The 14,054-nt window shown below is 35.9% G+C and overlaps 1 protein-coding gene across 7 annotated transcripts in view; it reads left to right on the top strand.

Annotated features, from left to right (window-relative positions):
* The first annotated feature begins 1,054 nt into the window (after nt 1–1,054).
* Nucleotides 1,055–14,054, top strand: part of LOC150100035 (putative ubiquitin carboxyl-terminal hydrolase MINDY-4) — a 376,809-nt gene continuing 363,809 nt past the window's right edge. For all 7 annotated transcript variants that reach the window (XM_090402889.1, XM_090402887.1, XM_090402888.1 and 4 more), the window contains exon 1: nt 1,055–1,256. In XM_090402889.1, coding sequence (XP_090259015.1) covers nt 1,179–1,256 — 78 coding nt within the window. In that variant the 5' untranslated portion in view covers nt 1,055–1,178. The remainder of the gene's footprint in view (nt 1,257–14,054) is intronic.

Genomic DNA, 14,054 nt, shown 5'->3' with positions numbered 1-14,054 from the left:
AACTCTTATAGATGAAACCCTCAAGTACAGCGAACAGTATGGCCTCAGTTTCAACTTTAAAAAGACAAAAATCACGATAATTTCAAGAGAAAAGGAAATACCAAAAATATGCATCAATATAAAAGGAAATAAATTAGAACAGGTGCAAAAATACATATACCTCGGACACTTGATCACAGAGAATAGCAGGACAGAAGATGAAATTAGAGAAAGGATTGAAATCGCAAGGTCAACTTTCAACAGTATGAAAAATCTACTAACATCTAGAGAATTAAATCTGAAAACGAGACTAAGAATCTCCAAATGCTAGATATGGTCTACATTATTATATGGAGTAGAGACATGGACACTCCAATCTGAGTGTGAAAAAACTGGAGGCCTTTGAAATGTGGATACTGTGAAGAATTATGAGGGTATCATGGAAAGACAAAAAGACAAATGAAGAGGTGCTAGAGATGGCAGGCGTAAACAAGAGCCTGACGAAAGAAATTAAAAAGAGAAAAGTCAGCTATTTTGGACATATTCTGAGACATAACTGCCTACAAAAGACACTTCTCGAAGGAATTGTTGAGGGAAAGAGAAAGAGAGGAAGACAAAGACTGGAGTGGATGAAAAATATAGAAGACTGGACCTATCTCTCATATGAGGAATGCAGCAGAGAGGCGCAGAATAGGACATGGTGGAGACACATGGTAGTCAATCTCTTGGAGGGAAGAAGACACCTGACAGGACAGAACAGTATACAGAACAGGAAAGTTAAGGGGGGGATAGGCCTGCACCCAGCAGTGGATTGAAAGAGGATAAAGAAGTCATATTTTATAGGCAAAGTGAATAGTAGATCCAAAATTATTTCAAAGCCGAATGTTTGTAGAAACTATGAAGTTTCGTAAATTGACATGAGTGCTTACGAGAATACAATCCACGGAGGATTGTATTCTAGTAAGATCGATTCGGCCTTTTGTCAAAGAGAAGTCATATATATTGAAATTACTTTCAGTCGCCAGATGGCGAGTTAATGTTTACATTCATATTGTTTACAACGTTTTCTTTTTAAAGGTTGAGTTTAAACGGCTTAACGTTATTGTGCATTTTGTTGAAATTTACTGATTAAGAATGACAAAAGTATTCGTAGATACAAGCACGCTGCTTTTTTATTTTTTAGTGATTTATGGCAATAAATGGGTGAAACTGTGTTAAATAAAAGTTATGTTGAAAATGTTACCTCTTCTCTCGTACGCGAGTATCTTTCACGAAAGGTAGGAACCTCTCAAATATGTTATATTATTATTATTATCATCTCGGTCACCTCCAAGGAGTCGACAGACTCATCGAGGGTATTATTATCATGTCGTATCAGTATTATCATGTTGTTCATTGGCACACAGTATACTTCAGTTTTAGATATATAGTAGTGATTCGCTGGGTGAATGCCAAGGATTTCGATCATTGATATGATAAACTGTTCCGTAGACTGCATTGTTAGCACTCTATGATCGCAAGGTCTAATTAGAACTACCTCCGTGGCTTAGTCGGTATAGACGAAACTCTTCGATCGGAAAGACCTGGGTTCGATTCCCTTTACTTCCGGTCTCAAACGGAGTTAGAGGTTTTTTTCACCCTCAAAACAGGCCCCGTGAACATACGGATTTACACCCATGAATACATCACATCATGGTAGTCAACCTCCTGGATAGGAGATGGCACATGAATAGAATATTAGAAACAGTGGCGCCCATGGGGAGGAAAGGGTACCTGCCCCCCCCCCCCCAAAAGGAAAAGGGAAAAAACACTAGAAAAATTTCCAAAAATCTTTTCCTTATTAATTAATTAATTTATTTTTTCATTTATGTTTTTATTCTCGAGAGCTATAGGGAATACCCTATAGCTCTCGGCGGGAATCATGGTCGCTGTGAATGTAAGGCGAACGAAGTAGTGCTCTGGTCGACTGAGCACTATTTCGTTTGTCCAAGCTGGGCCAGAGGAGATCACGGGTATCATGTATTGGCGATCACTGCAGATGTGCAGTCATAGGTCGTATGCAATGTGTATTCTCAAATCGTCTGCTCAACTCAGCCTCCCCCCCCAAGATTAAATCTCGAGTACCCCCCCCCACACACACACACACACGCGCGCAAGATTAAATCCAGAGTGCACCACTGATTAGAAATAGTATAAAATGTTAATAACCGTCTATCTCACCTCATGGGTGACCTGATCGGTCACTCATGAGGTGATTTTTGCCATGACATGAGAAATCTTTATAAGGTTGTTTTCATTTAAAGGTAAGTGTTAGTCCAATACGTAGATGGTATGATTTTTTCCCTCCTGGAAATGCACTGTTGCAAAAAAAATATTTGTCCTTTGATTGGAAAGACTTCAGTTCGAATCATGCTTAGCCAGCGTGAAATCTTCACATGCTTGTTTCAAAAGTGGGTGAATTAGCTTGTCTCATAACAGACGATTCTCCCATCTGGAAATTGAAGTTTCTCATTTCACAAACAAGTACACTGGCCAAAGCATATTTGTACTTGCTTTGATAGTAATTATCATTAAACCAAATCATATTTCCATACATGTGTAGGTGGGTGTTCACTAAACTAGCCAGGAAACAAAAAATCATTTAATGAGTGGAATGTTATATGCATAGCATATCTGGTAATTGGTCAGTATTCACTAATTTAGGTCTTAAAAGGGAAATTTTTACACCACTTTATAGTCCAAAAGGGTGCACTCTGATCCCCTTCTGTTTCTTTGTTTATTTGTGGAAGTCAGCACTACAATCTGTGGTACCAGGTACTGGTTTCATATTTTACACAATTATTAAGTTAGATTTTCTTTGTGCTAGCTCCACAGATATCGATTTCACAAGCTGAAATTACTGGTTTTGTAATGCAACTGTACTGAGAATTTCAGTATTTGTTTTTTTATTTATTTATTTTATTTTTATAATGTGATTACTGTTAGTGTTGTGATATTATTACTCAAATCCCTAACACCTATGATCATAGATCTTCAAATGGAATGAACACAGTGTGATAATTGCAGCTTGTATATGCATATTATTATTATTATTATTAGACACCTCTAGGGCGTCCTAAGACTCATCGAGGGAGGGCATCCACTCTACAACTCTCTGTCTCCACCACTCAACTTCATCCGCAAACTGCCTCATCTACACCAACGCCATCTACTGTCCACCATCACCACTATTATTTTCATAGACAATCACAAACATCCATGCCCACAGCGGGATTCTGCAGCCTTTTGGCTGGAGAATGGATATGCTAACCACTTGGCCAACGGCCGGATATAATGTGGAAATTATTTTTTTACTATTCATTTCAGCATATTAATAAGTTTGTTTTTATATTATTTCTAGCAATTTATTGTGAAACTTAAATATTAGCAGACAGATTAATTATGTAGACAGTGAATTAAAATTTTTGCAACCATGATTTTTATTGGTACCATAACACAGTAATTCCTTACTTATCCAATTACAGGAGGACAATTTGCCATTTGGATAACTGAAGGTACAGTTACATACTACTGTACCAGAAGTTCTGACACATTAACCCATTCAAGGATCAGTAAATTGAAGATTTATTCATTTAAAGGATGGATAATTGAGGAATCGCTATATGTTATTATTATTTCTTGGGGATCTCCATAAAATGAAAGATTCATTTGGGGAATTCTACTGTAACCATTCATCGCATGATAACTATCATACCTTTCTTTGAATTCATTTACCTTTGAAGCACTCACAACCACCTCTGGAATACATTCACCACCAAGAAAAAAAAAAAAATTAGTCCTAACTTCCTTGCAAAGCATAATCTTTTGCAGTTTCCAGGAGAGACTAGTTCTTTTCTCTTTCTGCTTGCCATATACTTAAAAAAAAGTCTTCAGTGTCAGTCGTATAAAACACTTTTATTAACTTTTGTTATACCCTGTCTTATTCACTTCAGCTAATTTTTGAAGCCCACAGTCTGTTCGTATATAAGGAGTTTTTCTGTAGACCCGCCACAGTTTTGCCTCTGGATCCTCTCCACTACTTTTTCATCCCTACTGAATCCATTAGATCAGATCTGCATGCACTAGTCCACATGTGGCTTAAAGGGAAATAATAACCTTATTCCTTTGCTCATGATAAAAATTTAATGTAGTGAAACTTCCAGTATTTCATCTCAGTTACAGAGACATTGTCAGGGAGTAAAAATTAACACTTGTAACACACACACACACACACACACACACACACACACACACACACACACACACACACACACACACACACACACACACACACACCACACACAAAACTAACTAAAACACATGAACAAAAGACTAGAGTCTTAATTACATGGGGTGCCCTCTATGGACATTTGTTGGCAGCCTACGATGTAAACTGGAATCTCTAGGTTTAAGTGTGTCCCATATTTTCAGAAGTTTTATGCCACCATATTTATTTACATTAGGCTGATTTTTAAGAGCAGCAGCAGACTCTAAAAATAGTCTTTCTCTTCTAAATTTACTGTGATGGAGCATGATGGTCTTTTTAGAATTGATTCTGTGAACTGTATCCAAATTTCGTTCTTCCAAGTGAAATAACTGGAATGGATAGCAAAGGAAAAGAGGTCAATGATACCAGTGGTTACAATTCCCACATTATCAAAAAAAAATAAAATAAATAAAATAAAATAATAATCAGTCATTCCCCCAATCCATGACCTTCTCTTCAAAAAGATTTTAGTAATGCTATCACCATCCCCTATGTCTAAGGCACATCAGAGAAAATATCCAGAATCTCAAGGAAATACAATCTTTGCAACACTTTCAAACCTCATTTAAAACTAGCTACCCTTATCCACTCTACTAAAGACAAATTTCCTTCCCTCTCAGTTCCAGGTGTGTATAGAGTTCTTTGTTCATGAAAGTTGGCCTACTATGGACAGACAGGAAGATCAGCTACCATCTGATGGAAGAACATAAAAAAATACATTTGCAGTCATGACTATGGTTAATCTGTCTTTGCAGACCATGCTTTGGATACAGTTCACAGAATCAATTCTAAAAAGACCATCATGCTCCATCACAGTAAATTTAGAAGAGAAAGACTATATTTAGAGTCTGCTGCTGCTCTTAAAAATCAGTCTAATTTAAATAAATATGGGAAACACTAATACTTTGAGATCCCAGTTTACATCCCAGGCTGCCAACAGGTGTCCATGAAGGGCGACTCACCTAGTTAGGACTCTAGTTTTTCATCCACGTGTTTTAGTTAGTTGCTGTGTGTATGTGTTACGTGTTATTTTAAATGCTACTTTTAATTGTTTTCTGGTGCTGTTTCATTCCATTAAACTTTTATCATGAGTTTTTCCCAGCATTTAAGCCATAACACATGGTTACCTTTGCAGTGTGTCTTCTGGCCTCAGTTTCCTGCATTTCAGATCCATCAGTTTAGTACACAGCTTATGATCTCTCTCTCTCTCTCTCAGAGTACATGATATCATATTTAGCCATGTTAAACTAGCAGCCATTTACCTTTGCCCATAGTATCAGTCTATTTAGATCATCTTCCAGGATTTCTATATCATCTTCATTGACAATCACTCTTCCCAGCTTTGCATCATCATAAACAACTGAACATTTCCTTCAAATCATTGATGTACAAATTAAATAGCAGAGGACCAAGTACTGAGCCCTGTTGTACATCACTACTCCACCTACCTTCTCCTGAACTGAACTCCCTATACATCACTCTTTGCTATCTCTCCATTAACCACCCTTTTAGACAAATCACCAGTTTCATATTCATCCCTATTTACTCTAATTTGTGCAACAGAGTTTCACTGTGGAATCCTATCAGATCTCTTTGCAAAGTCCAACTATCATTGAGTAGTTATTTTCTTTATTCAGCTCAATTGTCACTTTATTATAAAAAAGTAAGCAAATTATGAATGCAGACTTATGCTTCACCAATTGTGTTGTCCCCTATAAGGTATCATATCCCTGTCCATCCGGTCCGAATTCTGAATTTTTTTTCGACTTCTTCAGTACCTTAACCCCCATCTCTGAGATACCGATTGGATTATAATTTGGAACTTTTGTCTTGGAAGTTCCTTTATACAGTGGAACTATTTTGCTCTTTTTTCCTTTCCCTTTGCATCTTCCCAGAACAGAGGCTCAAACAACTTGGTCAGAGGAGGTGCCAGTTTCCTCCACATTCTAATAATATGTGGATAGATATGCATTCTAATCCTATGGCAGTGTTCACATGAAGGCCATATTCTGAAGCACCTCTTATTCAGCAATCGCTATCCTCCCATCAGTCGATTTCACATCTGGCATTGCAGTATCACCATGAGGATGGTACACCCTTGTTGCTTCTTTCACCTTCCTACCACCAACACTCATTACAGTCATTCTTCCATAGTAACTCATCTTTTTATTTACCACATAGTGATAGAACTCTTTGGGATTTCTTTTAGTCTCATCAGCTAGCTTCCTCTCATAATTAGCTCTGCCTTCCCTGCCTGTTCCTTGTACTGCTCATGTGTTTGCTGATCACTTTTTCTTTATATGCTCTTTATAACTTTTTCTTTTTTCTTGCATCTCCTGCTTAATGATACTATTCACCTAATTTATCCTTCTGATTCTGAGCATATCTGATACTGCTTTCTTTAAGCACTCCTTAATCATCTCCCTTGCACTGATGATATCTCTCTCCTCCAAATTCTTATACCCTGGCACTGCTCTAAGCTTGTCTCCTTACTTTGTAGTAATTCTGCATGTCTGATAATGTCCTAGGTCAAGACCATTATTATTATTATTATTATTATTATTATTCAGGCCTCCATGGAGTCAAAAGACTCATCGTGGGAGGTCCTTCCTAAGAAACATAAAGTCTATCAAGATTCATCCAAGCAGAGACAGTGTGGTGTGGCTATGTTGGTTACTGCTAAGTTTTCTGATGCTGTAACTAGATCCAGCACTTTTAAACCTTCTGTAAGTTTTTACATGTTGTTTCAGATAATTATTTCTTAGCAGCTCTGTAAATTCCATTTCCTTCTCTCTTTGTGATTATTCCTAATCCTAGTCCATGTTCCCATAGTTGAAGCCCCCTATAATAATTACCCAACCTGCACTCATTGTGCTTGTCACATATGTCATTTACATTACGTTCTTCATATACTTTCTGGCATATAGCAGCAATCAGCTATATATTTCATCCTGTTGGCCTCTATCTCACACCACACAGCCTCAAATTAATCGTCTCCCTGTCTTCTTAGCCATTGGCTACAATTTATTTATTTCATATGGGGTTCCCTCCTTTCCTCCTCCATCCCTTAGGACGGGTTGAGCCCTCTTAATAAGGGATTAAGTATGTATTTTATAACTGTAGATCTATGTTTTCATGGGCCAGTTTGCCTCAGAATAGACAAAAACCTGAGTTTCCAGGTTAAAAGCCCTCCACCTTATTATGAGACCAGCTAATTCACCTTTAGTCAAAAGAAACCAGATAAAGGTTCCTCATATCTTGGACAGGAATCAAAGGTCTTTCTGACCAAAGGGCTTCACCTATACCATAGGTGGCCATCAGCAGGCCCATGGGCCGCATGTGGCCCGTAACATGATTTTATGCGGCCCATGGCAGGATAAAAACTATATTTTATCCTGTAACTAAATTGTATTATCAATTTAGCTATTAGTTTTGACCGCAGATTTTCTGATTGATATACTAGTTATATTTATTATTTCTGATGATGGAAACAATTTATATTCTCAACACAGAATCAAAATTGCTTTAAAAAGATTACTCAATTTATAAAATCTACTGCTTCTCTGTGCAAGTTGTAGTAGTGGGAGTGGTAGCTTTCTATGCGCTCCAGAGTAACGCATCATTGAAAGTCACTTGCTCTGCTCTGGTTGCAATGATCAGTTTCAGAGACTCAGTTTCAAGTATTTTATATTGTTTTCCCAGTAGCAAAATGATTTAACAAATATAGTAATTCAATACATGTAACTATTGCCTTGAAAAAATGCAGAGTTTATTTTTATTTAAGTTCTGTCTAAAAAGTGTGCAGCTCATGACTCTACCACTCATCATATATTGGCCCTCGTATAGAATGAAGTTGGCCATGCCTGATCTATACCAACTGAGCTATGGAGGCTCCTCTATTAGCCACAAAAAAAATATTAAAATCCTAACCCCTCCCCCCCTCACTTCAGAACAGAGAGTGTAATATATAATCAAATTTGGAGACATATCATGCAGAGGGGCTCCAGATTTAGTATTGTCTGATACTGAATATCAGATCTGACAGATGATATATTGCCCTTTTGACAGAAGGAATCATATCAAGTGGAGGAGTTTAGATGGTTGAGGTTATGTAGGAATAACAGGTCTGGTTTAGATGCATGCTTTATGTTAATGCCATAAATTGTGAAGGATGGCCTTTTTTTTGTAAAGAATTTTTGGGTGTTTTGAGTTAGGAGGTTAATTACAGAGTAGAGTTATGCAGCATGTGTGCCAGAGAGATGCTCATATATGTTACTCAGTCTATGGGTATTGTGTGTTGGTGGATGTCAGTGCATTGTCAGGACGGTGTCTAACCTCTCCCTTCCACATACCACTACATCTGTCAGATCATCCAGGATGATCTGGTAGAGTAAGTGGTGTCAGCATTATTCACTAGCTGATTGGATTGGAAACCAGTGCATTGCCATCAGGTTTGGTCCCATAAGCTATCATGCATTTGTTCTATAGAACCCTTTTATTGATGTACTTTCAAGTGGAAGATGTATTATGTTGGTTTATTTTAATGGTATTGATTATAACACAAAATGATAAGAACATAATTAATATTTATTGACTTATTAGCCAGTATTTTGCTGGTATTATATTCAGCTTCTTCAGAGCATGTGAACAATTTCTCACTGGGTTAAAGATACCAAGTAATTTTATAACCTTGATTTTTATCCTTTTTCCCAAGTAAGCAAACAGACAAGTAAGTCAAGTTTGCACCTGAACGTGGTTCAATACTTATGGTGGTGGTGCAATACCAAGGCCTTGGTGTTTACTTGGGAAAAAGGATAAAAACCAAGGTTATAAAATTACTTGGTATCTTTAACATATAATATACCCAAGGTAAAAAACTTTTCACAGTTTCTCGCTAGTTTCGAAAAAATTGCAATGGACAACACAAGGAACTGAAATCCTAATTGGCACCATCTGTTGTTGGAAAAAGAGAGAAAAACTATCATTAATTAGATTTTAAAACGACTACCTCACAGTTTTGGTAAATTTATACAGCCATACATGTTGAGGTTCGGAGTATGCTTTAAAGCTTCTGCTGATTCAAAAACAATCTCTCTAACTTATGACTTCCCTGTAGCACTTTTCTTTTCTTCCATTTAATCCTGTGTGAAGAGGTATCCAAGGCATATCCTGGTCTGCTAGACCTGGCTTGCCATAACGATAGTGCTGAATGTTTTTTTTTTTTTTTTTTTTTTTTTTTTTTTTTTTTTTTTTTTTTTTACTAACGGATGTCAACAGTTCTTCTTGTCTCTGTCTGTTCTTGTGACCAGGCTTACTGTTGACATCCGCCTTAATGAACATAAAAAAAATACATTCAGCACTATTGTTATTGGCAAGTTGGGTCTAGCAGACCATGCCTTGGATACCCTTCACACAGAATCAGATGGAAGAAAACAGAAGTGCTGCACAGAAGTCATTATAAGTCACATTGTTTTTGGAATCAGTAGCAGCTTTAAAACATACTCCGAACCTCAACAAGCATGGCTGCATAAATTTACTAAAAATATGGGAGATAGTCATTTTAAGATCTAATTAACCCTCAGCCCATGTTGCTGTTTTCATTCAAAGTAAACCATGTCGGTGTGACTTTTGTGTCCGGGGCTTATTAAATGATGTTTTTATTGAATAATTAAGCTGGTGTTCACAGAGCACATTTTTAATACATTCCAAAACATGGCACAATCAATAACAATAGCAAAAAAATTATTTAAATAATTGTTTAAACAAATAAACGTCAGAAAAGTATGAAAAAGACTGAAAAATTTTAAAAATTTATATCTCTGCTTGTAATAGACCAAAACCCTTGTTTTTTTTTAGTTTTGTAGGTAAATGTGTGTACATTTGCAAAATTAATGACAAAAGCGTATCTTTCAATTACAATAATTATTTTTGTAATTGAAAGTTGTTAATTTTACAGCAATCGTAAAAAAAAGGTAAAAAAATGATATAATGCATGTTTTTTTTTATTTACATGATTTATTTAATAAAAATCTTCATTCAAAATGTATCGTTTACGTTACTCGCAACAAATCAGATGTTTTGATTAGTATGCAAAACAATGTTCAAAATATCGTCCGTTATAAGCAAGCTCCATGCGTCTAATGGACAGCAAATATTTAACATATCTCCTAATGGAGATGGAAAATGCATTTGAATATCCGATGATTGATGACCATGTGTTTCCAGAGCATTTGATGACCACTCGTGACCGTTTCTACCTCGAATATAAGGTCTTCGGAACCAATTGGAGCAACTGGCCGCCCGAAGTTCTCTTTGTCTTCTTCTGCGTTGGTGGAAAAATCATTGCCTTCTTCTTCTTTTGTTTCTTCTACTTTATCTTCTTCTTCGGACATAATTAATGGGTTCATGCTAGCAGAGAGAATAAACAATCTCATTTGAATTGCAAAGAGCCATTTTTGGAGCTAAAAATTTAGAAAAATGGGCATTTCTCAAAAACTTTTTTTTTTTTTGGCTAAAATTGTTGTAAACATTTTTTTTAACACTTACCTTACCCTTCTTAGTAATTTTTGCACAAAAATATCACCAGACACAGTAAAAAATAATGAAAAATAGCACAAACTCAATATTTCATTGGACACCCATTGCTCATGTCGGTGGGACTTTTTTGTACTTCAGCAACTTTGAGGCCTCTTTACACCTAAAAGGACAAACCGAAACTAACGGACTACCAGCCTACATTGTAATGGTCGGCTTAAAGTTTTTTTTACCACTATCACAGATGGTGCTACCTGTCCCGTCCTAAAAGATTTACTACCAATAGTTTTCGGCTGGACAATAAAGCCCCACTGACATGGGCTGAGGGTTAATAATAGTTTTCTCTCTTTTCCAACAATAGATGGCACTAATTAGGGCTTTAGTTCCTTGTGTTTGTGTTTACAATTTTTTTTTTTTTTGAACTAGTTGCACTGTTATACTGAATTGTTGTTTTGTGTACTGTGATTCTTGTGTTCTGAAAATGTTGGATATAATATCAGCTAATAAGTTAATAAATATTAATTATTTTCTTATCATTCTGTATTGTAATCAATACCATTAAAATAAACTAACATGTACTGCTGACACATGAGCCTCTCTACTTGTTGGAGGAGGTATTAGCTCCTAATGCAAGGTTTTAAGCACACACACACACACACCCCCTGAAGGTTATTAGTTGCACTTCATGCAAGAAGTGGGCAATAGAAATCAGAGACCCAACATGGCAACAGCCACTTCAGGCCTCTGATGAAGATAGTAATGGTGTTTCATCTTACAGTGTAGATCATGTATCACCTAGAGATTCTAGGAATTTAGTTGCCATTTCCTCTAGCTAAGAAAGATGGGTGAGCTTAGCATGGAGTGGTTATATGGTGAACATCACCACTTATTATTGTAGCACATCAGAGCCGCCATGCATGTGGCTTTGATGTGCTACAGCAGTGTTTCTCAAAGTGTGGTATGCATATCCCCAGGGGCGAAAAGGTCTTCAGGGGGGAGGTACGTGGCAATTTTTGGCTATGCATCATTAACGCATGGAATCATTATATTTCTCAACAAATAATGTAATTAGAGACAACTGGGATAAAAACAGCGCTAACTAATGAATCCCATCTCCCCTCCAACAGAAATTGCTGTATAGACTCAAGCAAAACCATATATTGCCTGTGCAACATATGGTTTTGCTTGACACCACCCGTCTATTAGTTTTAACACGTTAACGTGTTAAAACTAACAAATATATAGTGAATGTGTTTCAGATATTATGGAATTCGGTTGAAGAGAATTAGCATTTCAACTCAACTGTTGAAATGCTAATTTGTCTTTGGTTTGCACTATCTTTTGTTAATACTGCACCAGTTATATGCACTTTTTCATAGTTGCTCTGCATTTCTCAAGTCTTGTAAATTTCTGGTAATTTTTGCTTGAAATAATGGAAACGAAGAGAAGCTATTTGGGTAGATGACTTTGACAATGCACACAAGGAAACTGTTCCTGATACCTGCAGTAGCGAGTAGGAGCCTCTTGGTAAGTCACACCATTGATGTTTTTTTCTGAAAACTTTAGCTTCTGAAAATCTCCGCATATATCTTGCAAGACGAGATATATTTTAGCTTTAATTTTGGTAAAAAAAGTGTGTTATATTGTTGTAAATACAGTAATTTTTTTACGCTTTCAAATTCTTAAGTATGGTTCATTGGTTAAAGATTGGATTTATAAAACCCACAAAAGGGAGCAATATAGCAAATACAAGTAGCTGTGAGCAACAAGAAAACATTGATATTGCATCTGGATCAAATGAAATTGATAAGGGTGTGTCGTCTGACATCTCTAGAGAACCAACTAGGAAGAAGATGAAACATCTTCGTAAGTATGATATGAATTACATGAAATGTGGATTTTCGTGGATGGGAAATGAAGAGGAACCTATTTCAAATTTTGCTCTATTAAAAATAAATCATATTTTTTGTTTATATGAACATATAAATTCAAATAAAATAGACATTTACAATGAAATATACTTTATTTATTTATTATTTGATATTATTTGAGGGTACTTGGTAATAATGAAAATTTAAGAAGGGGTATGTGTATATCCGAAGTTTGAGAAACACTGTGCTACAGTATTGCATCTTTAGGATTAATGTGCAACCGACACCATTTATAGGCTATGAAGTAACAAGTTTTTTTGTTTTTTTTTGCTAGATTTGAAAGTATATTATACATGATAAGAAATATTCTTATTTTTATTCTTATTTTATCCAGGCATAAGCAAAGCAGAATTTTTCATTTATGATACCCACATTTAGAAGCAGTTTACTTAATTTCAGGTTGCTCTGTTTTATTCCATAATGCACAGTAAACTTTTTTTTTATGTATATATAATGCCATGCATTATGGTTATAGTCACCATCCAGTCAATTTCAACCTTTATTGAGGTCTTGTTGGTGAGAACTACACCTCTTTGTTGTTTGTATGTGGAAATATGATGTATATGTATATAGATATAGATTTAGAAAATTAATATTTGTACTGACTAGAATCCGAGAAAGTATAACACAAAAAACGTTAATGAATCACGACTAGTTTCATCGGTGTCCCAACTTCTTTGGGTGAGTAAGAAATAACACAAAACTTATAAAACTAACAAGGTAAAAAATATGGACTTTTCAGCTTAATAAAAAGAAGAAGAATAGCAACAGTCATATTTGAATTGGTGACCACGTGCTATTTTAGCGTGAGTTGAATGTGAGTGACAGCTGATTTTAGAGTGCCAGTACTGGATTACTGTGCTATGGGATTCAGGCAAACTGTAGCTCAGATTGTTGTTCATGTGTGAAGGGTCCAGACCTATTTCTTTGGATTCTACAATTCGTCTTTCAAATTTCTTCCAGAACTATTTCCAAAGAAATAGTTCTGGAAGAAAACACTGATGAAACTAGTCGTGATTCATTAAACTTTTTTGTGTTATACTTTCTCGGGTTCTAGTCAGTACAAATATTAATTTTCTAAATGTATACATCCCAAGTAAATTCTAATAACAATATAGACACACACACATACACACACACACACACACACATATATATATATATACAGGGTGTTCGGGATAAATTTGACATATTTATAATTAATTATATTTTTCCGTAAGTTACATGTATTAACACACACTTCTCTTCATTTAAAAGTTTGGACCCTTCTTCATTCATATACAAGATGTCAGAAAGGATGGATA

Source organism: Typopeltis vanoorti, chromosome 13, assembly GCF_054136105.1.
Source record: "Typopeltis vanoorti isolate ZY-2024b chromosome 13, IOZ_Tvanoo_1.0, whole genome shotgun sequence".
Taxonomy (NCBI): domain Eukaryota; kingdom Metazoa; phylum Arthropoda; class Arachnida; order Uropygi; family Thelyphonidae; genus Typopeltis; species Typopeltis vanoorti.
This window is presented reverse-complemented; position numbering and strand designations above follow the sequence as displayed.